Source organism: Tachysurus vachellii, chromosome 5, assembly GCF_030014155.1.
Source record: "Tachysurus vachellii isolate PV-2020 chromosome 5, HZAU_Pvac_v1, whole genome shotgun sequence".
Classification (NCBI taxonomy): Eukaryota; Metazoa; Chordata; class Actinopteri; order Siluriformes; family Bagridae; genus Tachysurus; species Tachysurus vachellii.
Genome location: NC_083464.1, coordinates 9929539 through 9956823, shown reverse-complemented (window position 1 = coordinate 9956823; position 27285 = coordinate 9929539). Strand labels below are relative to the sequence as shown.

The following is a 27285-nucleotide window of genomic DNA, read 5'->3' as shown; positions in this document are numbered from 1 at the left end:
CGAGAGGTGACAGTATTTTCTACTTGCGTGAGACTCATGCTGATTATAATAATTTTTGTTTTATAATTCATACTTTAATCAGAAACATTCAGTGTTTTTTTTTGTGTCAGAATGTAATATAAGTGTACAACAAAGTGAACAACAGGCTAAGGAGGAACAGACTAAAGTAGAGAACGGTTTCGTAGCCAACTGGAACGTGGCGATGAGTGAAATTTATTGGCAATAAAACCACTAAGTTCAGTGTATTAATCAATTGTATGACTATTGTAGTATGTCATTTATAGTGGAAAATTATCTCCATTCTTGACAAAGGTCTTTCAGACGCACATGCTTATAGTTTAAGAAATGACATTAGAGAACAGTTCAGGCCTTTGATTATATTAAAGTTTGGTGAGGTTTGTATGCATGCTTATATAACTGTCATTTAGATAGACTTATATAACAAAGCTCATCCTGGGACTGATGCGGCACTGTTTCAGAAAGTCCAGTAAATGGGAAGATTTCACAGTGTTATGTATGCCATGATTGTAGTACTTGAATTGGCCATTAAATGGATTGTTTTTATCAGGACCTACTGTGCATTTATACCTAGGCAGTAAGTAAACATGGAAAAAAATCTATTTTATGTCATCTAGTATTCTCTTTAACCATTTACAACCTGTTTTGTCTTGTAATTTTGTCATATATTAAATATCCACAACCTACTTGGTATTTACTAATTATTAACAACATTAAAATATAACATATTAACCACCTAAGCATCCTTTTGGAATAAAACACCTTTATAAATATACATATGTTTAAAAAAAAAACATTTTAAGTATTTACTTTTTAAATTTCTCTTCTAGTTTTATTTGGGGACAGATTCAATTTAAGCATTAGAGGTTTAGCATAGTTGAGGCTTGTACTCTGGTCACACACTTCCTGTGGCAGCAAGTGCTTGGTTTCTTTCTTGCCACACAGTGCCTCGTGTTCTTCATGATCCATCTCATTCAGCAGGAAATCAGTAGTGCGTCTGCAGACACATACTGTAATTTGGTTTGCAGATACAAATGATCCATTCATTCATCTTCAGTGGTGGGAATACACTCTAAACAAGAAGCCTGTTTGTCACCTGCATTCACACACTTATTCACACCTAGGGACAATATGAAGTAGCAGATCCAACTTCTACCTTGTTTTGGTACATGGGAGGAATCTAGAGAATTCAGAGAACATAAATACAGACATGAGAAAGATCAATATAATTTTTGATAATTATGAAATGGATGCATTATGTAATTCTGACCTGTAAGACACACACATACACAAAGTTTAAAAAATGCTGACTCAAATGTAGACCACCCTGAGAGTTTACCTCCTAACACTAAAATTTTATTGATTTTATTTTTTATTACATTGAAGTTTAATATAATGGTTAAGTATATTACTATCTTTTTATATAAACTTGTGACATTACATTTGCCAAATTCTTATCAACTGCAAAACTGAATAATTAGAAGTAACTTTGTCTGGCTATAACTTTGCCCTTAGCTCTTAGTCCTCATTTACTCTTAAGTTACCATCAGGCTACACCATCTTTCATTCCGTCTCAATGCTACACTGGTATGTGAATCCGCACTGTTTGTTTTTCCATGGTGGCTTTTCACTGGTGTACAAGGGCTCACAAATATTACCCTTGCCATGAATTCCATATAACACACCATCTTAATTCAGAGAATGATTTAATAATGTAGTCACTGAACGAGCAACCCAAATCCTGTATGAGCTGAATATATACAGCTTGATAACCATAGGTCTTCTGGGGGGCTGAGTGTAATTATACACTTATAAAGCTAATATTATTTATTATAAAGGCAATGACTCCTATAATACAGCACTTACTCAGTAGAGAACTCATTCCGTCATTACACTGAAACTAGGGATGATATGGAAGGTATAAGGTTCAGATTGGAGTTTAAGGTGATAATCACTACACATTATTATTCATATTCCACCAAACCCAGGACATTTTGCTGAATCTGAACTATGGGTGTGCATATATAAATGGAAATCTTTTTTGATTACACCCTCATGTCTCTTGAAATCTTTAAGCCTAGGGTTCAATTATATAATGAGGACTTTAGCTATTCAGGATGTCTACAGTTGTAAAGCAATCTAGCAGTTACTGCGGTATATAGACAACACATGGATCTGCTATCTATTTTGCTGCACTAGTAGCTATATAAAGCTTGGAATATTTACATAATCCCTCCTTCTTCTCCTTGAAGAACAATTGTAAACTAAAACCATTTATTTTAAGGACCACAATTGCCCATTCTACTCCTCTTGCCTATTCAGGTAATAAGCTACAGCTGCATCAGCAAAGTTTTTTTTTGTTCCATTGCATAAATTTGCTTGTACAGAATGATTGCTCCCAAACATATGCGTATTCACACTGGACAGTTTTTTGGAATGACTTAAGAAAAGAAGAAAGAAATCTGTTAGACAACAAAAAACGCAGTTACTCCAGCATGCAAATAGGTTTTATATGTGCCAGTATAATAAAAGTTGAATTACTTCTGTTACAATACAATTTTTTGTAGAAATGGCAATATATCAGAATTGTAGGTGTTATAGTTTTCCTGAAAAAGAATTTGGACGCAAAAATTCCCTTAGGACAATTTTATAGTTAAACTCCTGCCCATTTTCTAGTGCATGAGAGTTACAACATATTTTTAAACAGTTTTGATTAAAGATACAGCCACATATAATTTATTTTGACTTTTTTTATTACCTAGAACAATTGTAAAGGGGTGCAAAATTTTGCACTCGACTATAATTGCAATTTGTGAAAATTTAAATACATATGCCTTTACTATTCTTCTTAATCATTTCAGCAAGATGATATTTTGCAGCCAAGTGTAGCTTTTTTTAACAGACGTGTAGGTCAGTGTTCTATCTGGGAACTTGGCAAGGGTGAAAATCTGCTGTCCAACAACCATTTGATATCTTGCCTACAAAAACCTCCTCAGGCATAAAGTTATTGTTCACTCTTTCACAGCTGCATGAGGAAGGAACTTTCTATTTTACCCACAGGAATCAAGGTCTAATCAAGGTCTGGTCAGTCCCATGGCAGATCATTGACCTGCCAAGAAATGATAATGCCTCACACACCTGCTTTGGATTACATAATTAAGTTGCTTCACAGTCTAAATTCTGGTTTACACAATTTGCACGAGTTTCAGTGCAGTGTTAGAAATTTGAATTTGGCTGTTGGCCATCAAGTTTGTAGCTTGATGAATATGAAGCTAGACATTATACTGGTTATGTCAGTAATAAGACCATGTGCATTATGATTTCACTGCCACTCCCTGTAATGTAATCTATCTCAGCTCTGCAGTTGTTTAAATGTATATTAAGAGTATGTAGGTCATTAATCAGTCCACGATTTGAAATATGATTGCACACAAAGAGTGTGATTAAACACAGAACATCATGTAAACATGTGTAATGATGTTAGACCACAAAGTTGCTTGGAAACTTTAAAAGCATCCTGATAACGATCTGGCAGCAGATTGAAGTCAGAATGGGGGAATTCCTTTTCAATTTCAGTCTAGAATACACAGTTACTGTACACAGGCCTGTGCTTTAGCCTGTAGCTTTTCCTTGCTAAATTTTGGCTCAACCAGTCTTCCTGGCCAGCAGCAGTGCCGTCTCATGGCTTCAGTGTTTGATCCTGAGCTTGGGTTCCTATGTATTTTCTTGCTGTGCCTGTTTTGTTTCTGCATGAGTTAGGTGAATTGGCTACACTAAATTACCCTACTAAAGCTTGAATGACTGTGTAAATGTGTTTATTCTTGCAAAAAGTGCTCCCCAGGATAGTCTCTGGATCAGCCTTGAAACTGACCAGGATAAAGTGTTTAGTGACGATGAGTGAGTGAGTGAGTGAGTGAGTGAGTGAGTGAGTGAATGGATGAATGAATGAGATATTCATTGTTGTTACTGCTGTCTTCAGTGGACCTCAACATGAATAAGATTTTCCATCTGGTGCAAAGACCTTCACCAAACCAAAACAAGAAGCATGTGTTTAGAAAATCATTGAATGCTCAGTTTAAACTAAACTTTCTAAAAGTGAACATGAATTTCAGGGTCAAAGACATAAATTAACTTACGTACCAGTTAAAGAGAAAATAGAAACAAACATACAAATGCAAGGAGCATTATGATGGACAGTCATAATAATTGTCCTCAAGCCATTTCTTTAGGATCCATGAAAATGTTGGCGTATTCTGCTTTTTGGGCTCATGCAAGGAAGGCATCACTTATTAATTTCATCACTTATCTCAGAGATGACCCAAGATGTCTATATGGGATGGTTCAGAGCTGTTGTATAAGTAGCCCCTCTTAGCAGCACTTCTCATATTAATAGGTCCCCAGTCTTAGCATCAATAATCCCATCCAGATGATCCCACCACACACAATCCTCTTCAGCCTTAATAAGGAGCATATGTGTGAGGTTGGAATACTAAGGGAGTTTGGGGTGAACTACTGGATCAAGGTTTTGTTATATCTTGCCTGATTCAGCTGAGCTGACACAAGTTCTAACCTTTACAAACAAGTCAGAGAAGTCCAGTCAGATAAAAGAGGTGGGCCTATGCTAACACTGTAAAAATGAGGAATGGGTCAAAGTAGGAAGGACTTTTCCCAAAATGAAACAGATTAATGTGGCCCAGAGACAGAGACCAAAGTTTCAGTCAAAGTTTCCTTGTACACATGTGGGTGAAGACATTTACAGTAGGAGTTTCTGGCCCAAATCACAGCTGGGTATTTGGCTCTTTATTCATTTCGCCTCAAATCAAAATGATACACTTACTGTACCAGACTGCATTATTCACACCCAATACTTATAAAGAATGCTTTTTGCAATACAATGTAACATCAGTAATTCATGCTGTGTTCATCATTTTATAACACAGTTTCTGCCATTTTTTTATGCAGTTTATATAGTCTGTACAGTATGTTATATTTATTATTTTATCGACAGTTAAGTACAAAGTACGAATTTTTGTTAATAACTTTTTTGTGAAAGGATAATACCTAAACTTGTCAAATTTGCAAAAATTCTTAAGATAAGCCATGAACGCTAACCTTGTCTTTGGAATTCTATACAAATGATGTTGGTCCCTTTGAGCTTTTAAATTAATATTTTTTTTATTTGCACCTTATTTTCTCAGAGCGAGGATCTAGTAGCCAGCTGGATCTGACGGAGCTCATTGGAGTTCCTCTCCCTCCATCTGTCTCTTTCATTACTGGATTTGAGGGTTTTCCTGCATACAGCTTTGGTCCAGATGCCAACGTAGGCCGTCTCACACGCTCCTTCATTCCTGACCCCTTCTTCCGTGACTTTGCTATCATTGTCACTGCTAAACCCACCACTCGGGATGGAGGAGTTCTATTTGCCATCACAGATGCTCCACAGAAGATAGTGCACTTGGGAGTAGCACTGGCTCCAGTAGAGGATGGGTCACAGCAAGTGGTTTTATATTACACGGAACCAGGAGCCACACGCACTCAGGAGGCTGCTTCCTTTAAGATGGTGGACCTGACAGGCCGCTGGGCCAGATTCACACTGGCTGTGCTAGGAGATGAGGTGAAGCTCTATATGGATTGCGAGGAGCACCATAGGGTTGCTTTCCGCAGGAGTCAGAAGAGTCTTACGTTTGAGCCCAGCTCAGGCATCTTTGTGGGGAATGCAGGAGGAGCCAGGCTGAAGAGGTTTGTGGTGAGTACAAAGCATTTTTTATTTTTATTTTCCAAAAACGTTTTTTGTAATTTCTGTCTATGTAATTAAATAAGTTGTATGCATATGTTCATATGTTTGTGCACCTGCTCTGTGTATTTTTTATACAATAATGTACTTGTCACTGCTTATTGCTTACAACTTCATTTGTACAGCCAGTTTTTTAGATACAGTTATGAACACATTCTGCAAATTTTAAATTATGCCAATTTCTGGCCTGAGCATGCAACATAGATAACTTTTTGAAGAGTGACCTAGAAAAATTATTTTTGGTCTCACACATAGATCCTTATGTTACAGTAGATCCTTAAGTACAAGTAGGTCAAGATTAAAATGGCCTACAGGTTTATTGTTAGGAATCTTTCATTTACTGCAGTGAGTGCTTGTTTAAATCCTTGATGAAGGAGCTTGAAGACATTTGAAGACAGCCAGGGACTCAGCTCTTCAGAAAAACAGGAGTTCTAATTATTAGTTAGAATAATAATTTATTAATAATAAATAATTAAATAATTAATTATTTTCTTTGTATCTTTAGGACTAGAGGGTCAAATTCAGCCAACATATAGAGCATAATTTTATAAGAAAATTCAAGTAGGTGGGGTCTGGTCCATATTTTGGCTTTTATTTATCTTACAGATTTTCAAAAAGAAACGTTTAACTACCAATGTTTCAAGGTTTCAAAAGTTTCAAATTAACCTTATTCTGAACCTCTTGGATTTGACTTTGGTCACTTGCCACCTACCAGCTCTGCCCTGTTATACAACTATACCAACTATGGACAGTGAAGACTAACGCATGCTTCCTCTGAGACGTCAAGCCAGCCAGCTGCATCTTTTCAAATTGTTGTTAATGCTTCCTCACAGGCTGAAGTAACACACATTGAGGAAAGTGCTGTCCAACCTCTTCCACATGCAAGAGCTCACAGACATCCACGATTACTCAGTGTTGACAAGGGAGAGAGTATACCAGCTCACCCACTCAGACAGCATTGCCAATTTTGCTCTCTTGGCACCTGGCTTGGGATGACTATGGCATCATCAGGATCTATTTGTACTGTATTAGCCCAATCGTGGGGTGAACACTTGTCTGTTGAGCCACTTGAGAGACTCAAATTAAGTCATTTAGATTAATTCAAAGTACCATACCATGCAAATAAAAAATAAAAAACAGATCAAACTTAATAGCTAAATAAATTGGTAAATAACTAGCTACTCACTGATAGGTGGCTTTTACATGACCTCATCTTTGACCTTACAAGTTTTGCTTCGAGCAATTCTTTGTTATTTTAGGCTAAATTTGTTACTGATCTAATTCATTTTTCCTTTTAATATCTCATTCAGAATGGAATCAGGATCTGTTGGAAATAGATAGTACATAATAGATACTGATGGACATTGGGTCATCTTTTGGGGCACATAATATTTCTGTACTTTGTAACTCTATAATAGATTTTTGGTTGGATTTTTTCAATTTCGAAAAGCTGCAGTCTTTAAGAACGTGACATTATACACATCTGTAGCATGTAGTAACATTCAGATGTGCCTCGTGCTATACAGTATAGTTAGTGTTCTTGCATGACACTAACAGATATTATTAATGTTTCTTTTTGATTTGAGTAATTCTTTTTTGTTTATGGTAAGTTAGATTAAAGAACAAATGATCCCTACAGAAGGATTTGTATTTAATGAGAAATCTACACTCATAATAAACCTCAAATGGAATTGATTGTTAATGTGGCAGTGCAGGGTCTCTAGGTAGCTATTTACTTTGTTCAGCAGTTGGATCATTGATCAATTATTGACAGATGTGTAGACAGTGTATGAACTTTCAATAGCACAGCAGACTAGTGGTAGGCCTGTCAACGTGGCAGTGTTATGTTATGTCAGCAATTCGGTACTGCAGTGGGAGAGCGTTGCTTTGAAAGTTGGAAGTCGGCTCTGAATGACTCACTGTATGGATGGCAGACTGTCAGTTGGCTCTGCTGCTCCTGCTGACAACTTGTCTGAAAACTCTTGGCTCTTTGCCTTAAAATGTACAGCCTATTTGACTGTATAATGTATTCATCCTGAAGCAGAGATCAGGCAACTGAATTGTGTGTTAGACAGAAATTGACATAAATGAAAGGAAAATGAAAATGAAAGAAGAATACTGTAACTTCGTGTGCCTTTGTGAATAATTGGTTAGAAAGGACGGCGTAAATAATGCCCTGGAAGCAGAAATTGAAAAAATGGCTTTAGCAAGCAGTACGTGGTTTGAGTGACTTCCAAACATTATGGTGACTGAATGTTTGCCAAATGTCAAGGATGAGAGAGCAGAGGGAAGAGAGATAGAGGGGGAAACAGAAGTAAAGCTCTTTAAGATTTTACCATTTGGAATAAACTCAAAAAAGCTTTTTTTTTTTGTTTTGTATGTTTTTGTTTTTTTAGGGGATAAATAGTTTTTACTTTTTAAGCTTTTTTAGAAGGATAAATGGAAATGAAGAGCTACCAGATTGACCAGTTTACATGGTATGGAATAAAATCGTTGCATAAGGTCTTAATTTGGTGCATAAATTAAATAGGATTTTTATTGGTTTATATCTTTACAAATGTTTTACTATATCTTTACTAAATGATATGTTACATAATACAAAACTCATATAAACCACTTATATGTGGTTATATGTATAAACAATTAATTAATTATTTCCATTTCTTATATGCATCTTAGTCTATAGACTGTAAAGTAAGCCTGCAAGCTCTACATATTGTTTTACTGTCGCTTTTTTTAAGGATAAAGCCTTTGCATGCTGAACCGAGTAAACACTTCAGTGCCCTGCAAGGTTTAATTTTAAAAAGGTGTGGAATTAATTAAGAAAGTCCTCAAGCCCATTCCTCTGGAAACATATAATCTTCAGTTGATAGCTATCTTTTTTTTTTCATAAAAATATTAGTTGATTTCCAGCCAGTATGAATGTTTAGGTAACTCAGTCCAATCTGGCAATCTGTTTTCCACATAAACAACTACATGCATGAGCTTTCATCAGCTTGAGGGAATCCTGACTAATGGTTTGACCAATCTCTCCATGGTCGATCTGTCCATGGCAATATGCAGTGTAATTTTCAAATATCAGTAATGGTAATATTAAGTATTAAATACTGATATTAATTAAATAAAGATGGACCAAAAGGCTTTTAATTCTTTTCATGGCGATAATCTTTTCCACCTCTCTAAAACATTACGTATCCATCCATTTAAATTCTCAGTCGCAGTCCCGCTTAAAAATAGTTGGAATTGCCAGATGGATATACTGATATGCAGTTCACCCCAGCCAACATGCATACACCACAACAGATGTGTGCATATGTTTTGGCAACCTCCCCAGCTTCATAAATACAGATACTGAGTACTGGGTGTCTAGATATTGAATCATTTCCTCATCATGATTCAGTGTTGTTGAAGTATCTCCTCAGTTCCAGATCCTTCCATCTTTCTTGAGTACAAAATTATTTCAGTATGACATCCTGGTCCCTCTTTTATTTCTAATTCCTTCCTTGTTTGATTACAAAAAATCTGAGGAGGTATAAAATGTACCAGGCATAGAATCTCAAACAAGGTGATGGTCAGGACTGGCGATGTGTGTGGTCTGGCTCTCTCCTGGTCAGTATGTGTACAACTCGAAATTGCAAATGCTGAGTGGACAAGAAAGAATGAATGAAGAATGAATAAGGCAGTGAGGATATCCCACATTCCCTTTCCTGACCACATACATGCGTATATTTTCACACACTCAGCCACTATTACTGCATATGGAGGTAACGTATTGATTAAGTGATGAGTTGGGTTAAGGTCACATTTGAGATGGTCAATTTGAAAACATATCAAAATTTAAATTCTAATCCAAAATATATTGGTCACATGCACAAGCAGACACAGTGTGACATGGATCAGAATGCTTTTTACATCTGGCTGTGATATGAAAATAGAAAAAAAAAAAAAAAAGAATTAAAAATAAAAAGTAGAATTTAGCTATTCAAGTAGGAAAGGGAAAAATACATCTAGAAAAATATACTGATTATATGTAGGTTCAAAAACCGATTTTTTGTGCTGGTTGATGGCCTCAAATGGCCTACAGGAAGCAGCATTTTGTTACTTTTGGCCTTCTATCTATCTATCTATCTATCTATCTATCTATCTATCTATCTATCTAGCTATCTAACTGTTTGTCTGTCTGTCTGTCTGTCTGTTTATTTATCTATCTATCTGTTCACACTTTATACAGTTACCATTTGATATATCTGTCCTTATATATCATATCATAAATACTGTATAACTGTCTTCTGCGTTTATAAAGTTTTTCATCAGTATTGTTGTTCTTGTAACCAATGTTTTATCATGAAATTCTGAAGCAGCGTGTTGTGTTACTGCCACCCAGCTTGAGAGTCTCTGGTGTGAGCATAAACTCAGATTATTATCAGTGCAAAGTTTCACGTTCTCCTGTCACATGTCCATCTCAGTTTCCTTAGGGTTCTCTAGTTTCTCCCAACTCCCAAAAACCCGCTGGGGGTTGTTTTAGGTTGATAGGTGAAACTGCCCTTAGGTGTGAATGAGCGTGATATTCTTCAGATTCAGCACAACCTTGAATGGACCTTGTTGCCACCGAAGATACGATTGTGACTTGAATCTGTTTAGAAAGGGAGATTTCCTGGATTTCACTACATTCACATTCACAATGCATCAATTTTCTGAATGTTTGAAAAAAAATATTTATATTGCAACCTAAAATTATTACTGCAAGTCTAAAATTATCCAAATGATCTGTGTGGATCTGTGTGGTTACACTACTAGAATCTATTCAAATGTGTTGATTTACATTCCTTACTCTTGTAACCACACACTTTTTGTTGTAGTTATTGAATAAAATGATTTTTTTATACTGAATGCTGAACTCTTTGAGGTGGTTCAATTCGTACGTTCACAGACCTCCCGGTTGTATTACAGATCTCATTGGAAAATACTGATTACCTTCCATAAACTTTACATCTGTGATTGTGTAGAACTGGGATTTCCCCACAAGAATGTTACAGCTCCGATCGGTGGGTTAGTTTTCCCCGAAAGAGGCAGATCATTTGGATCTTTAGTCACACCTGGTTCTGTTCCAGATCTCTCAACACTTCTAGTCAATCTCATGATGGTAACACTGCACTGCAAGCAAAGAAAGAACAAACATTTACAGATTATTTGTCATTTGATTTTTGAAACTCATTAACTACATGGACATGTGGAGTTGATTTATTTGTTTACAGTCTCTCTCTTTCTCTCTCTCTCTCTCTCTCTCTCTCTCTCTCTCTCTCTCTCTCTCTCTCTCTCTCTCTCTCTCTGTATCACTAATAACTCTCCAAGTTATTAAAAAGCCTAAGAAATGGAAAACAGGTGTTGATCCTCTACTGTACACATCTTCTAGCTCTGCTTCTTTAAATCTGTTGCCCCATAGAAAAGTTTATATGCCACTGGTACTGTAGCAACCTGACATCATGTACCACACATGTTAGATCAGTGCTTCTACTGTACACAGTCAGAAGGGACTTAGAGAGCCTAGAAATGATGTATATCATGTATATCATTTTCACAGTAAGACTCAATTGTATGAATATATACACTGACCAGCATCTTTATTAGGAAACCTGTACAAATAATCAGTCAAGTCAGCTCACCAAAACCGGAGAGAAAACATCTTTTCTTTTTTTTTTAACTGTCCAGATTTTTAACTGTCCATTTTTTGTGAGCGTGTGCCCATTGTAGCCTTGAATTCCTGTTCTTGGCTGACAGGGGTAGAACCTGATGTGGTCTTCTGCTGTTGTAGCTCATCTACCTCAAGGTTTGAGGCATTGTGCATTCTGAAAAGCTGTTTATGCTCACTATGAATGTAAAGGTTGTTACTTGAGTTATTATAGATTTTGTATTTCATTCTCCACGTTTTACACCTTTCTGTGTAAACTTGAGACGCTGCTTTGTGTGTGTGTGTGTGTGTGTGTGTGTGTGTGTGTTTGTGTGTGTGAAACACCTCTAAAGGCATTCCCAATAGATTGGACAGTAAGTGTAGGTTATTGCCCTGAGGTGTTTATGATTGATGTGAGATCTCTGTTCAGGCATTTATTATTTTTGATAAAACTGTTAATCATCATATTTTGTGAATAAAATTTTATTCTCTCTCTCTCTCTCTCTCTCTCTCTCTCTCTCTCTCTCTCTCTCTCTCTCTCTCTCTCTCTTTCTCTCTCTCTCTCACACAGGGATCTATCCAGCAGTTGGTTTTGACTCCGGATCCAAGGGCACCGGATGAGCAGTGCGAGGAGGATGACCCCTATGTAAGTGTTCTGTGGAACAAGTTTGTGTTATTCTCCCTCACATGCAATTGTCTTCTCTTTTGGATGTTCCCCAGATCTCTGAACCCCTATCATTAAAGCCTAGGTAATGGAATGGAATGAATTTTTTTCTTACCAAGTCACAAAGCAAACATCTTCATGTGAAAATCAGAATGAAATACAGTGATGCCTCGAGATACGAGTGCTTTGACATACGGATTTTTTAAGATACGAGCTGTGATTCGACCATATTTTTGGCTTGAGATACGAGCAAATTTTTGAGATACGAGCACGACAAACGACAGCCGACAGCCGATAAACGACAGCCGATAAACAGGAAGTCATTAATTTCCTATGGAGAGTCGCAAAGGGGCTGCGTGAGGTGCCGACCATCTGCGGATCCGTAATTTTCGGATCCGTTTAAAAATTTGAACTTGTGCGACTACACCGCATCTGATATGCCGACCGGACAGGTTTTTATTAAAACGACCGACAGATGAGTGAGGAGTGACAAAAAAGGCAAAAACAAGAGAAGAGAAAAGCGATGAAGAAAATTAAGCAAAATTAATGTAAAGAAAACAGAAATTGTAGCTATTAAGTTCAGTTAAGAGAAATCAAGCATCGCGTTAGTTCTGGCCACGTCGTCAAGCATGCATCAGCTGTTAATCAGCTGTCCACGACGCGCACCAAGCCGGTTACGACATCCATATTACCCGAACCTGTGTTCGTTGTACCAGTTTACATCATAGATCTCCACATATTTTTCTCTCTCTCTCCCTCTCGCTCTCTAATTATTTAATTATTTATTTATCCATTTATTCATTTATTATTTTCCTTTCCTATTTTTAACTCTATGCATGATTAATGGTTCTGTTATACAGGGGTCTATTCTATTTTCTAGTTGCTGCTCTCCCCGCTCTAAATGAAGTTTAGTTAAGTTCCATTTAAGTGTAAAGTAGCATTAAGAGTGCGAGTAAGTGAACGAAAGTGAAAGTGTAATTCCTCCTAACTCCTCCGCCTGTTTACTCCTCCCCCAACACCTCCGTGCGCATCTTCCGTAAAGTAAAACCAGTTTATTTTTTTTAACATACTCTTTTATTACTGTATGTTTTTATACAATATTTGTCATTTATAAATACAGGTACTGTACATTTTTCACATTCAAAACACATAAACAAAACAACTGGAGTGGAATTTTGCGAGCTGGAACGGATTAATGGGATTTCAATTAATTTAAATGGGGAAAATTGCTTTGAGATACGAGCAATTTGAGATACGAGCAAGGTCAAGGAAAGAATTAAACTCGTATCGAGGTATCAATGTAGCTGACTTGATGATAGCTGCAATAGCAAAAAGTGGGCAGGGGAGATGATGGTATTATTACTTGATCATTTTTGCAGGCTTGTGCATGGTGATGTAGTCAAAATGAAATCAGAAAATATTTATAAGCAAGTAAGTGATTGCCACTGGTGAATCCTGCATGAGCTTTGTTAAAACTATAAAGTTGAATAGGTCAGTTTATATTTCTTATATTTTAGTCATGATTTATGTTTTCTCATATGACTAATTATTGACTCATCGGTAGACTCACAGGAGCAAATGATGCCTTTGTGTGTTAAAGTGTGTGACCAGATGTGTCCTTTAACAGCTATGACTAAAGAACACTTGATTTAGTGTTGGTACACTGGTCTAAAATTGAGATATTGCTCCATCTAGTGGACAATACAAGACTGTTGAGAGTCTTGACCACTAGATGGAGAATGATGGCTAGCAATATCATGTTTTTGGCTTTGCAACAGAACAATTTGACCTAGACATGCTTCACAGGTAAGTGGGCTAATAAATATAATTGGATGATTAAAACATTTTAATCTGGACATTTTTACACTGATAAATTATGTGACTGATGTTTATACTCAGTGTATGTGAAAATGTGTTCCCAGAAAAGGCTCCTGATGCATCACAATTCCAGCCATGAGAATGACCGTCCATTTAATTGATATGAATCAAATGAATGGGGTGTTGATAAGGTGTGTGTGTGTGTGTGTGTGTGTGTGTTTTGTTGCAGGCATCTGGGTATGGCAGTGGTGATGATGAATATTATGACACAGAGACCACAGACGAAGTAAAGAAAGTACATGAGGAGAGACACTACCCTGTAGTAAGCCGATCCACACACACACACTCAATTTCTCTCTCTCTCTCTCTCTCTCTCTCTCTCTCTCTCTCTCTCTCTCTTGCTCTCTCTCTCACACACACACTCTCTCGCAATCATTCTCTCTCTCTTTCTTTCTCTCTCTAGCTCTCTCTCTTTCACACACACACTTGCACTCAATCTTTCGTTCTCTCTTTCTTTCTCTATCTCTCTCTCTCACACACACACACACATAGATACACACACATGCTCTCTCTCTTAGACACTCGCACACCTTGAGCATCCTGCTACCCTTTTACAGCTGCCTGTTTTGTATCCAGGTTTTCCAGAATACATTAGAAATGTTAGCTTTGATGGGTTATTCATTAAATTCACCTTAATGCATCTATTTACATTAAATATAGTAGTTAACCTTGTTTTTTCTGCAATAACGTTTTAGTATTTTTAATTGTTTATTTCAGAGATTATTGCAGATTATTATTACATCATAAATGTGCTTAAAATGTTTATGAAAAACTATGTTCCTACTGTTCCCTTCAGCCTGATGAAGATCAGACACTTCCGGTTAGAGCGCCCCCTACTGAAGCATCTTCTGAGGCTCCATTTGATGATGAAGACTTGGAGACAGAGTCCTCAGGTCAGGACCTGGTGCTTACTGAGAGAGGTGAGTAATTGTACAGTGACCTGTGAGTACTGGTTTGTGATTAGATTCTTTATTTTGTTAATGATTTAAATAAATCCAATTGTTTACAGAGATTTCTAGTTGCAGTTTAATTTGGTTTTCTGACAGCATTTTCCAAATATTACTAAAATTTATTTAAGCATCTATTTGTAATATATGCAGTATTGAGCAGTATTAAGTATAGACAGGTATGACTCTGGCATACTGAAAAAGCAACAATCCATATATTTGTACACTGGTTTTCTTTCACCTTTGATAAATAATGATAATAATATCTTCCTACTTGTTTGCACAGAGCCGAGCAGGCCAGAGAAAGCTGTATATCATAAAGGAGATGTAAGAAATCTTTTTTTTCCATTATTATAAGAACAAAATCATATTCATTTCCATATACATCATTCATTATCCAACAGGTCATTCCATTTGGGGAATTAATAGCTGCTTAAATCTCACATCCATTACTCATTTTATCATTTGGTCTTGCTCAGGATTATCCACTTATGATGCCAGTGCATAAAGGGGAGAAAGGTGAACCTGGGCCTCCAGGCCCACCTGGCCCACAAGGACCCCCAGGCACTGCAAGCTCATATGGCCCTAAGGGAGACAGCTCATCTTGGGTAGGACAGCCGGGTGCTCAGGGCCCTCTAGGAATACCAGGACCTAAAGGTGAACCAGGGAAGGACGGCCTTCCTGTAAGTACATCTGTGTGCTTTCATTATAGCTAGTTTCTCTGAGCATGATTAATAAACATGAATACTGTTGCCTGGAACCTGGAATCTGTTCAAGTCTTTGGGGTAAAAACGTATTATAAACGTGACTTAAATATATAAATAATAACTCTGAAACTGTTTGTTGTATTTAACCATGGTGAGATTGTCATTTAGATTGTTTTTCAAGTGAAACTTCTTGTTTACTTCAGATAATTTATATCATTTTGTAAACCTACAAGCTAATCAGAAAGCATACAAGCTAATCATTCACTAACAACATCGCTCAATATCCTGCTGGTTTGAAAGACTAAATCAGTTAAAAATGCATGTAGATAATATACAGCTGTATTTCATATTGTATATTATTTATATACACGGTGATAGATCTAAAATCAAAATCAATTCTTTCAGACTGTATGATAAATGGCCCAGTATATTTTACATCTAGAGCAACCCTTATCCAGAGTGACTTACATTTATCTCACTTGTACAAGTGAGCAATTGAGGGCCCTTGTTCAAGGGCCCAGCAATGGCAGCTTGGTGGAGCTGGAGCTTGGTGAAGCTACTCACAACTTTCCAATGAGTAGTTTAACATCTTAACCACTGACGCAACACCACCATGTCATATTTATATCTCTGTGATAATCTGATCAGCTGATGAATCATCAGATTTATAATAAAGGAATTTTTGGACTTTTCAGGGTAGTCGTGGAGACAATGGAGAACGAGTGAGTATGATTTGGTAATTTATTCTTAACTAATTGTCTAAGTTTCAGCTTGAAATGTTGGTAGGTAATGCTGCTGCCTCACAGCTTCAGGGTCCTCGATTCAGTCATGAGCTTGGTTTATTTTTACTTTGTGACTTTTTGCATTTTCTCTTTGTGTCCATGTGGTTTTCCTTTCCGGGATATCAGGTTTTCTTTCACATCCCAAAAACATGGTGGACTGTTGAGTGTGTTTGACATGACCTATTGATTAAGAAGAAGAATGGGCCTGTAGTGGACCCCAGAGCCTTTGATCTTTCTCTGATTTTGCTTAAAGAATAATACCTGCATCTTCTACCAATACCTGTGTGCTTGATTAAACCAGCAGTCTGACCTCCTATTATCCCCTTTTTTTTGAGTAAGAATTCTGTGTGTGTGTGTGTGTGTGTGTGTGTGTGTGTGTGTGTGTGTGTGTGTTTCTCTTTTTAAAGTCTATCATTTTTTTAGAGCTACATTGATGTTTCTCTTTGGTTGTCTGTTCAGGGAAATCCAGGGTTCCCAGGTATACCAGGTGATCCAGGAATAAAGGGAGAAAAGGTACACATAATCTATACACTTTGTAGATTTGATAATGACCATTGATTATTGTTCTGAGTAGAGACTATTCTTATATGAGTTTTAGGCTACTGTAGATGAGAAAATCCAAATAAACTAAAAGTTTACCTTTTTTAAGGGTGATCCTGGAGTTGGTCTGCCTGGACCCCCTGGGCCTCCGGGACCAGCAGGAAGATCAGGGACACCCCGATATGTGGTATGTGCTCACTTTTACACCTGGGCAATGTTCGTAAAAAAGTGAAACATTTACTATCCATCTGTACATAATAGTTTAACATTAGTTCAGTCATTACAAAATTGAAAGAAACAGGAAACAGAAAAACTCATTTGTAAAGAACTGGGTTTAAGGAAAGTGTACAAGCACCTATAATTGGCTCACTAATTACATGGCTACACTGTAATGTCTCTTAATGTAAGCTTTACCCTGTGTTCTCTGGGCACATGCAGGATGCCATTGATGGTTCTGGATTTGAGGACTTTGACAGTGACACAGAGGTTATTAGGGTGAGTTTTATTATCTCCCAGTATGTATTTGCATCAGAGAACATGGTTGAGGTATGGTTTGCAGGTCCAAATTGTAGGATTATGTATATACATAATAAATACTGTAAGGCTTTGAAGTTCTTGGATTTGATATGTCTTTGTCAGGGTCAACCTGGGCCTCCAGGACCTCCAGGGCAGCCTGGTCCACCTGGCCCCCCAGGTCTCTCTCCTGGTCCAACGGGACCTCCAGGGGCTCCAGGGAAAGATGGGAAGGATGGGGTGATGGGTAGTCCAGGAATTCCAGTGAGTATTCTCTTGCAAATTCAAATTAATTATGAACATGTTATGTACAGACAGATGACAAACTAGGTAAAAGGAGGATCACTGAAAATTGTTTGTGATCACCTTTAGCCTACTATGAGGCTATGTTTCTTTTTTGATGAAAGTGGTCTCTTCCTGGATAATAATGCCTCCATAGATAGGGCACAGCACTCACTGAATGTTTTCAGAAGGATAAAACTTGTCTAAAACCTATTTTTTCAGCATATCTTAACCCAATTTGGAGCGACCACTACCACTACTGCCAGCAAAACACCAGATGAAGTACAGTTGCACAGACTTGTAGAATCTGTGCTATGGTTCATTGATGCTGTTCTGGCATCTGGTGGAGGCCCAACACTAACACAGATTATCTTGACTTTTTCTTAAATTTGTCACTCACCTGTATTTTCATTAAAAAACTTCTTAAGATTTTAACTAGAATCCAGACATATGATTCTTGAATAGCACAGCAGAAACTATGCTCATATTTAGTATGGTAGCACTTCCTTTCCAAAGCACTAGGATGTCTTGTCACTTCCTACATTACCTTACAGGCTGGTTAGATAGATCCTGAACACCCAATGTTTTCATTTTTGGTGTGTCACATTCTGAATCAGATGATCCATGCTCTCTTTCAGATAATTGAGGACTGGTTTAGTGGGTCTGGATTTGATGCAGGGTCTGGATTTGATGCGGGGTCTGGATTTCATTCTGGTTCTGGATTTCATTCTGGTTCTGGATTTGATGTTGAGTCTGGGATTGATACTGAGTCTGTATTTAAGCTTGGCTCAGACCTGGACGTAGTTGAGGTATAGCGTCTGGCCCCAGCTGGCAAATTAATGCCACAGGCCACAAAAGGCAGGATTTCCCCTAAACATGTTCCACTTGCATGCACCTGGCAAAATTGCACATTGTGACCTCCGGCCTATAGCATGCCGCGTTTTCTTTCCTTTGCACCTACTGTATGTATGTGTGTATGCCTGAATTTGTTATTATGTATGTGAGAGATATGGATTACAAACAGGAAACCTTGACAGGAATTAAGAGTCTTAATATACGGTAATTATTATTGAAGTGTAGGGTGCAGGGTGGCATTAATGGTGGAGGTTGGAGCATAAACTTGAATTTTATTCTTCTGGACATATCTTGTAGGTCACAAGAAGATAAGAACAGGAGTTTATCTAAAAAAAAAAAAAACAAGAGGAACCTTTTGTACTGAAGAGGACACTAGCAGATCTCTGGACAGAAGCAGGAACTTGTAGTCCTTAGGACAGAAGCATAAGCCTGTAGTCTCGACAGATGCCTGAACACATAGTCCTCTGCAAAGGCACAGGAACTAGTGGTCCTTTAATATAAAGCATAAGCTTGAAGGTCTCTGGGCCAGAACATACTGTATTCAGTACTTATAGTTGCAGGGACTTCTGTAAGTAGCAGGAGCCTGTAGGTTTTCAGACAGGAGCATGCATCTTATGACACAAACAGTAACTTCTAGTTCCTTGTACAGGTACATACAATTGTACTTCTCAGAAAGATTGTAGCTTGTAGATCTCTGGAAAGGAACAGACACCTGTAGTACCAGAGTATATATATGAATTTTCTGAGAGTAGCAGTTGTTTGTTTGTCTCTGGTTGGCACTAATATGACTTTATAGATCTGATCATTCGGAAACAGTATAAACTGCAGTTTAAAATAAACGCAAATGGAATCTGATTTATATATCCGATGAGAGATTTCGTCCAACCAAACTCTCTTTGCTATCTATAAAGTGTAATCAATGAGTTGCAAAAATAAATTTATTTTTTAATGTAGACCATGAAGGATTATATAACTGTTTTAAGGAAGGTTGCTGTAAATAATTTTTTTTAGCTTTGCATTATGATACTTCATTATGTTTATCTCAACTTCATGGACTACTATTAAAGAATAAATGTGTAGGTGTACAAAAAAGAATGCTTAATGCTTTATTAAGTTTATCTAACTGTAGTGTCACACAGTCAGCATTAATACAGTGCCACAAGATGCATGATTTATTTTTTGGTGTAAAAGTGCTTGGTACTGTACGCATGTTAAACCTTTCCTCTTGTGTGGTCTGTCCTTCCAGCACACAAACAATACATTTCCATTGGATACACAGATTTGACATTTTGCCATCTAAACCTTGGCCAGTGATTTAAAAAATCCTCCCTTCATGTTTGAGTGTGTCATGTTTGATTCTCATCCAAACCTTAACTGGCTGTGACATATCTGAGGATGGAGAATATGTTTCTTTGCCCAAGTGCTATTTTGCAGGTATTTGTCAGAAATCGTGTATTCTGGTTATTTTGAAAAGAGTATTGTGTAATTGTAAAGAGGATTTTACCAGAATAACTATTATTTAATGTGATTTAAATGGTACATGTTAAGAAGTATTGATCATAGATTGGAGTATTCATTGAATTTAGAAATGAAAACATGTTTAAACATATGGACTGCGTAAACAGACATATTTTAAGAATATTTTATTGAAATGTGTGTAGAAATTAGAATATTAGAAATGTGTGTGTGGGTGTGTCGGTGTGTGGGTGGGTGTGTGCGTGCGTGTGTGGGTGGGGGGGGGGTGTGCGCGTGCGTGTGTGTGTGTGTGTGCATGCACACTGTGCTGATGCCATTTAACTGGAACTGGAACTTTTCCTGGAACATGAAACCTCACTGTGTCTTTGGGGGGAAGCTGCCTTTTAATAAGTCCAATCAACTCTTCACCTAACTTTTCATTCTCAACCTTGAACTTTCTCAAACTTAAGCAAGTGTCAATTCACTGTTGATAAATCCATTGAATCATGATTTGATTCAATGATTTTGATTCACAGCACCAATGTGTGACTATAATGATTTACTTTATTATATTTACAGAACAAAAGAATGTGATGAGTATGATAGGATAGGATGAGTATTATAGAATAGTTCATGTTTAAATGCTAAGTCTATATGAAGTAAATATAGACTGTCCATAGATTGTCTGTACTACCTTATATATATATACAGTATATACTGTATATATAATATATATTTTTTGTTCAAATTATAAAATATACATTCTTTGTTTATCAATGAAGAATCTTTAAAATTAGAATTGCAGTTTTTAAATCCCTCTCAGATTTTGCATTCACAGAAATTTACACAAACTCAAGCAAACTTGGCAATATTTGGAGGAGTTCACACAAATTTGGGCTAAGATGTTTTGTATCATCACAAACCTCATTCAGCCAAAGCCCTGTTTAATTCATGTGCATTGAACATGAGTACCGATCTCCTGGAAAGTAATTACCTGTGTGTATTGCCTGGCAGGATCTTAAAATAAGAATCTTGTGCTTGCAATTTCACCAATTCATTCATCAAATATTCCTATTAAAAAAAATAATAAATAATTGCCTACACAAAAACTCTGCAAAATATTTATTTGTTTATTTGTTTATTTATTTATTTATTGCTATTTTTTAAGCTTTTTTTATGTCTCCATTTTATTTCAAAACCTGCTGCTAAGAGGCCCAACACTGCTTTTGAGCTTTGCTAACCAGTGTTAAGTTACATATACACAGTATACTGTATATACAGCAGCCTATAATCCTGTTGAGACTTTAGTGTCAAACGCTGTACTACTAAGTCTTTTTTAGCTTCATTTAGCTTCTTGTCCAAATGGAACATATCTTCATGTACAAGCTTTGTCTTTTCATTGAAAATAAAAATCATGAATATGTTTAGAGTTGAATATGTTTTGAGTGTAGCGGTTTATACACAAATAGTAGACAGGATTTCCATTCTCAGAATTTTCCATCATTTTTCAGGACTGATAGTCTCTGTCTCTGTTAAGACCAGAGTTTCGGAAGTTAAACAAATTCAGGGAAGAAGAAATAATTCTACTTTCATGGCTCTAACAGGGTGTTAACGGCAGAGATGGTGAACCAGGAAAAGCAGGCCAAAAAGGAGAGAAGGTAATATAAACACTAAATAGTTTATATTTTGTTAGTTGTTGCTGTCTCTGTTGTCTCGGCTTCACTTTCATAATTTTTTTCTTAAATGTTTTTGGGAACAGGGTGAAGCTGGTTTACCCGGGAACACAGGACAAAAGGTAATGCAGTGACCGTCTTTACTGACATAACAGCTGTCAGCATATAGTTCTTTTATTTCAGTAGCTATTCATATCTACATTAAATGCACTTTTATGTACATATAACAGCCAGTTTCATTCATAGCACAGCACTATCGATTTCTCTAATCTAATTGTTCAGAAGATGTTTAATTTTCTGACTGTAGTTTGGCTACAAGTCAAACTACAGTTTTTTACTCATGGGCTCATTGTAATTTATAGTTGCTATAGTAACATCTTAAACAGAAACTCATATGACGGACACTCCTTACGAACATGTTTTAAGTAGGTTTTCTATAGGAGATGTCCAGTGTCAGAACTTTGTATCAAACAAAAGTAAAGATGGAACGTGAAGATTTCAAACGCAAATCTTTTTGTTTTGGTGATATAAACCGCATTAAAGTCTTAAAAAAGTCCAAAAAAATTTTTGTCCAAGTTTGTCACAATAAATATTTGGAGATGGCATGAGAGTGATTGAATTTGATGAATGTTTAAAGCTGTTAGAATAGAAAATATTAAATGTAACTGTAAAGAGTTTAAAATGTATAGAATGTATCTCTTTAATCAATAAAAATATATATTTGTTGGCAAATTACTGTGGTATAAGAGAAATAAAACATTTTTTTTGGTGATGTCATTATTACCCTCTTTATAACAGTTACTCCACTTTGTTTTCTTGTTACCACCCCACTGTTGTTCTTCCTATAAAATCATGTTTTATTCCTTTCTTTTGCTCTTTATTTATGAATTATATCAGAATTATTTCTTTTTAAGGGTGACTCAGGGAAGCCAGGCCTCCCAGGACAACCAGGAGCAGCAGGAACAGAAGGCCCAATTGGAATACCTGGCCCACGAGGACCCCCAGGACCTCCAGGTCCACCTGCACGCTTTAGTTTTGATGTACTGGTGAGTTTCAGGACATCCTTTATAATCTGGATTAGAACTTAATATTTAAAGTCATTTTATTTGAAATCCACCAGAGGCCACTATTATCACTTTTTATTTTTTTGTGTGAACACCACAGCCAAAGAACAGCAGATCATCTGATATTTTAGCACTGATGACAGCTCATTTAGGGGGGGCACGGTGGCTTAGTGGTTAGCACGTTCGCCTCACACCTCCAGGGTCGGGGTTCGATTCCCGCCTCCACCTTGTGTGTGTGGAGTTTGCATGTTCTCCCCGTGCCTCGGGGGTTTCCTCCGGGTACTCCGGTTTCCTCCCCCGGTCCAAAGACATGCATGGTAGGTTGATTGGCATCTCTGGAAAATTGTTCCTAGTGTGTGATTGCGTGAGTGAATGAGTGTGTGTGTGTGCCCTGCGATGGGTTGGCACTCCGTCCAGGGTGTATCCTGCCTTGATGCCCGATGACGCCTGAGATAGGCACAGGCTCCCCGTGACCCGAGGTAGTTCGGATAAGCGGTAGAAAATGAATGAATGAATGAATGACAGCTCATTTATCATTCTGTGTTGAATACAGCTGATCCACATTTGAGAACGATTTAATTTGAAACAGTTTTCTGGTTGGTTACACAAACAGCTTCAAACTGGCATTTGAGTTCTCCCAAATCCTATTTAAAAACTGATATACTGTATACAGTAGAGCTGGAGAACACATTCCATGTGTGTGTGTGTGTGTGTGTGTGTGTGCGTGCAGGATTCTGAGGGCTCAGGAGTGGGAGGAGGCAGTGGCTTTGGGCCGATTCTCCCTAGAGGGCCTCCTGTAAGTGCATTTTTTTTTTTTTTTTAGAATTTAGCAGAATTCTTGTATTTGTCTTATAGTTGTTTACAAATTTGTATTTGTTTTCAAACTCAAGTCTCTCAATATTCTCATTCAGGGTATTCCTGGTTTGCCTGGGCCCCCAGGACCACAGGTATTACCTCTTTAAAATGACAGGAACTTATTAGAATTATGTTTTATCGGTTATTTATGTGAATATCTTATTTGTTTTTAATGTTTTAATTTTGATTTTATGTGCATTCCCATTTTGCCATTCTGTTCAAAAAGCACATAGTATGTTTTGCTTTTCAAAATTACTCAAAAATACATGCACAGTGTATAATACTTAAAGTATGAGTGTGTTAATGTTTGAAGGTATTTCATTAACTAAAATCCATTGGATCTGTTGTATTTTAATGATTCAGGGAAAAGATGGTTTGAACGGTCTTCCAGGCACTTCACAGAAGGTTAGTACTTGTTTTTATGACCACAACTGCAAACACAATCAGTTATAATGATCATAATTAGATGTTTAGTGACTTTGGTATTATGAGGTTGTACCTGGCTCATCCTTGAGCTTAATCTTAATAAAATTACTAAACTTAGCATGTCAAAGATATTTTACACCCATTAAAACACCCTTTAGGAACATAAATCGCTATTATTCTGAAAGGAATAAACAAGAATTCTTCCAAACAAGAATTCATTTTGTCTTATTTGAAAGCGTTTTACAATAGATTACAAGTATACAAACACACACACATATGCACACACACAGACTCACAGAGAAAACTTGCTAACACATGGGAAACTTCAGTTCGAGGACCTTGCACATACAGTAGTACTACGCTAATACTGTATATTTGTGATGTTTTTGGAGTTGCTGAAATACTGAGTGTTGAAATTGTTACTGTAATATTGAAAAACATTTCAGCATTTTAAGACCAGCGTGTACGTTAGACCTGTTTTTTTTTTTTTAGAAATAATCGCTAAATATAATAATAAATAATAATATTATTATTTTATAATAATAATAAATTCCTACTCTATTAAATTCATTAAGCATACATAAAACATCCACAGCTAGAACTTTCTTTATCCCCAGCCTCTCCAGAAAACTGCGGCAAAAAAGATATAATAATAATAATATTAATAATAATAATAATAATAATAATAATAATAATAATAATAATAATAATAAACGAATAATAATAACGACAATAATAATAATAATAATAATAATGATAATAATAATAATAATTATTATCATTATTATCATTATTATTATTATTATTATTATTATTATTATTATAAATGAGAATGAAATATCACATAGTTAACTTATTTTTTGACCAAAATATCAGTCATAACCTTGTATTTATGAACCTGGAACTTCCATTTCTTAACTTGGCGAGCTACTCCCAATTTATTTTAGAGAAAATTCAATTTTTTTCTTTTTTGTCATAACTCAGTCAACTTAATATTTTACTATCTGCAGATGATAGAACCATCTGTGATTTATGATTGTTAAATTCCACTTAGATTCTTATTTGTCACTTTTTTCTTCTCAAACATGGACTGTGCTCACATGATGATATTTGATAAATGAGGCCCCAAGTTTCCTGTTCCTCATTGCCAAAGGAAGCCTGCAGTTTCCACCCATTTGCTTCCCATTAGGATTTAATTTACTTAATAATCCCTACTGTGCAAAAAATGATCAAACAGCACATCTGCGGTCAGAAGATCTCGACACTCATCTTTAACCCTTCCTTTACACTCATTATACAGGAGGAAGACATCTTTTGGTTTCTGATTTACATTGATTTTGGTTTTCATGCTGTCACTTTAACTATATAGGTATATTTCAGCATCCAAATGTGTCGCTTAATAGAGAAAAAAGCTTGTCTGTCTATTTGAACTTATATATTCCACACTGGAGAAAAGCACAGTTAAAGGGTTTTAGTTCAATATGCATACGACATACAAGTGTGACATCAGTTTATCAATAATTTTATCAGCGGTAGAGCAGAATATTCATGTGTTTATAGAATCTGAATACCTATTTTACTATTTAAAAGTAGACATAAGAAGATGATGATTTTCTGAAGTTTATTTCTCATATGCACCTCTAGGGGGAGCCTGGACCTGCAGGATCTGAAGGGAAACCTGGACTACCTGGACTTCCTGGAAGAAATGTCAGTATATCCTGATCCTTAAGTAAAACCTTAAAAATAACACAACATTATCAGCATTATTTAGCTCTAACATTTGGCTTTTAGCACATAGGATGCATTAAATCTGCTAGAAATATTAGACACTACACTTCAGTCAATGTCCTTATCGTACAGTGGTTTGAAAAAGTGTTGGCTCCCTTCCTGATTTTTTTATTTTTTTGCATGTTTGTTTCAGACCATCAAACAAATTTAAATATTAGGCATAACACAAGTAAACACAACATGCAGTTTTTAAATAAAGGTTTTTATTATTAATGGAAAACAAAATCCAAACCTACATGGCCCTGAGTGGAAAAAGTGTTTGCCCCCCTGTTAAAATACAAAATCAGGAAACCATCACTTTTTCACACCACTGTATATCAGAATTGAGAAAAACTGTGATTTTAGTGGAATTGATTGTTGGTGCCAGCTGGGCAGGTTTTAATATTTCAGAAATTAATGCTCTCCTGTAGTAACACACAATATAGTTTATATAGAAGGTGCAAAAACAAAAAAAACTCTAGTGAAAGTGCAGTTCTGTGGGACGAAACCCTTTGAAACTGGACAGTTGAAGTTTGTAACAAAACCAGGTGCCATTTTTCCCATCTTCATCTGTCTAGTTTGATAGAGTCTTTGCTCAGTGTTGCCTCAAATTCATGTTCCTGGCTGACATGAGGGGAACTTGATGTGGTCTTCTGTTCTAGCTCAGCTACCTCAATGTTTGATGTGTCAAGTTTCCAAAGAGGCTTTTCAAGTCAAGTCAAAGAAAGAAGCTTTTATTGTCATTTCAACCATATATAACTGACACAGTACATAGTGAAATGAGACGAGGTTTCTCCACGACCATTGTGCTACATAAAACAACCTAGAGCTAAGGACTTAAAGTAAGTTGTCCAAGCCACATAAAGTGCATCGTGTGCAGCCGACTGCAAACAGTGTGAGACAAAAGACAATACAAAACACTACAGGACAATATATACAAAATATTGTGCATTCTCTATTATACAGTATAGAGGAATTCTGAACAAAGATGGTTTTTGTAAAAATATATACACTTGTGTAATAGCAGCAGTTGGATGATGTATTGAAATGTGGTGTGCAAAACAGTAATTGAGTGAATGTGCAAGACAGCATGTGTAGAAACAGCAGGTAAACAGTTTAATGTGTGTTGCTGTAGACATAGATGTATAGTGAATGAGTGTTTGGGTGTGTTTTTGAGTTTTATACAGTTCAGTGCACTTCACACAAAGTGTGTGTGTGTGTGTGTGTGTGTGTGTGTGTGTGTGTGTGTTTGTGTGTGTGTGCGTGCATGTGCGTGTATGTCTTTGTTATGTGCAGTTCAGTTCGGGTTCTTGAGGAGTCTCAACTGAAAAAAATTCATCATGGTTGTAAAGGATGAGCTATTGTAAGCCTGTTAGCTTGAACCAGTCTGTTTCTGC

General features: G+C 36.6%; 2 protein-coding genes across 3 annotated transcripts in view; both read left to right on the top strand.

The window, feature by feature from the left end:
* The window catches only part of reck (reversion-inducing-cysteine-rich protein with kazal motifs), a 121894-nt gene that overhangs the window by 446 nt on the left and 94163 nt on the right, over positions 1 to 27285 (top strand). The window lies entirely within an intron of this gene.
* The window catches only part of col15a1a (collagen, type XV, alpha 1a), a 71721-nt gene that overhangs the window by 23239 nt on the left and 21197 nt on the right, over positions 1 to 27285 (top strand). For both annotated transcript variants that reach the window (XM_060869657.1, XM_060869656.1), the window contains exons 3-20: positions 5217 to 5764; positions 12052 to 12126; positions 14192 to 14284; positions 14819 to 14942; positions 15256 to 15296; positions 15449 to 15652; positions 16372 to 16398; positions 16918 to 16971; positions 17108 to 17185; positions 17437 to 17493; positions 17638 to 17775; positions 21708 to 21761; positions 21863 to 21898; positions 22691 to 22822; positions 23571 to 23636; positions 23752 to 23787; positions 24059 to 24100; positions 25766 to 25828. In XM_060869657.1, coding sequence (XP_060725640.1) covers positions 5217 to 5764; positions 12052 to 12126; positions 14192 to 14284; positions 14819 to 14942; positions 15256 to 15296; positions 15449 to 15652; positions 16372 to 16398; positions 16918 to 16971; positions 17108 to 17185; positions 17437 to 17493; positions 17638 to 17775; positions 21708 to 21761; positions 21863 to 21898; positions 22691 to 22822; positions 23571 to 23636; positions 23752 to 23787; positions 24059 to 24100; positions 25766 to 25828 — 1868 coding nt within the window. The remainder of the gene's footprint in view (positions 1 to 5216; positions 5765 to 12051; positions 12127 to 14191; positions 14285 to 14818; positions 14943 to 15255; positions 15297 to 15448; positions 15653 to 16371; positions 16399 to 16917; positions 16972 to 17107; positions 17186 to 17436; positions 17494 to 17637; positions 17776 to 21707; positions 21762 to 21862; positions 21899 to 22690; positions 22823 to 23570; positions 23637 to 23751; positions 23788 to 24058; positions 24101 to 25765; positions 25829 to 27285) is intronic.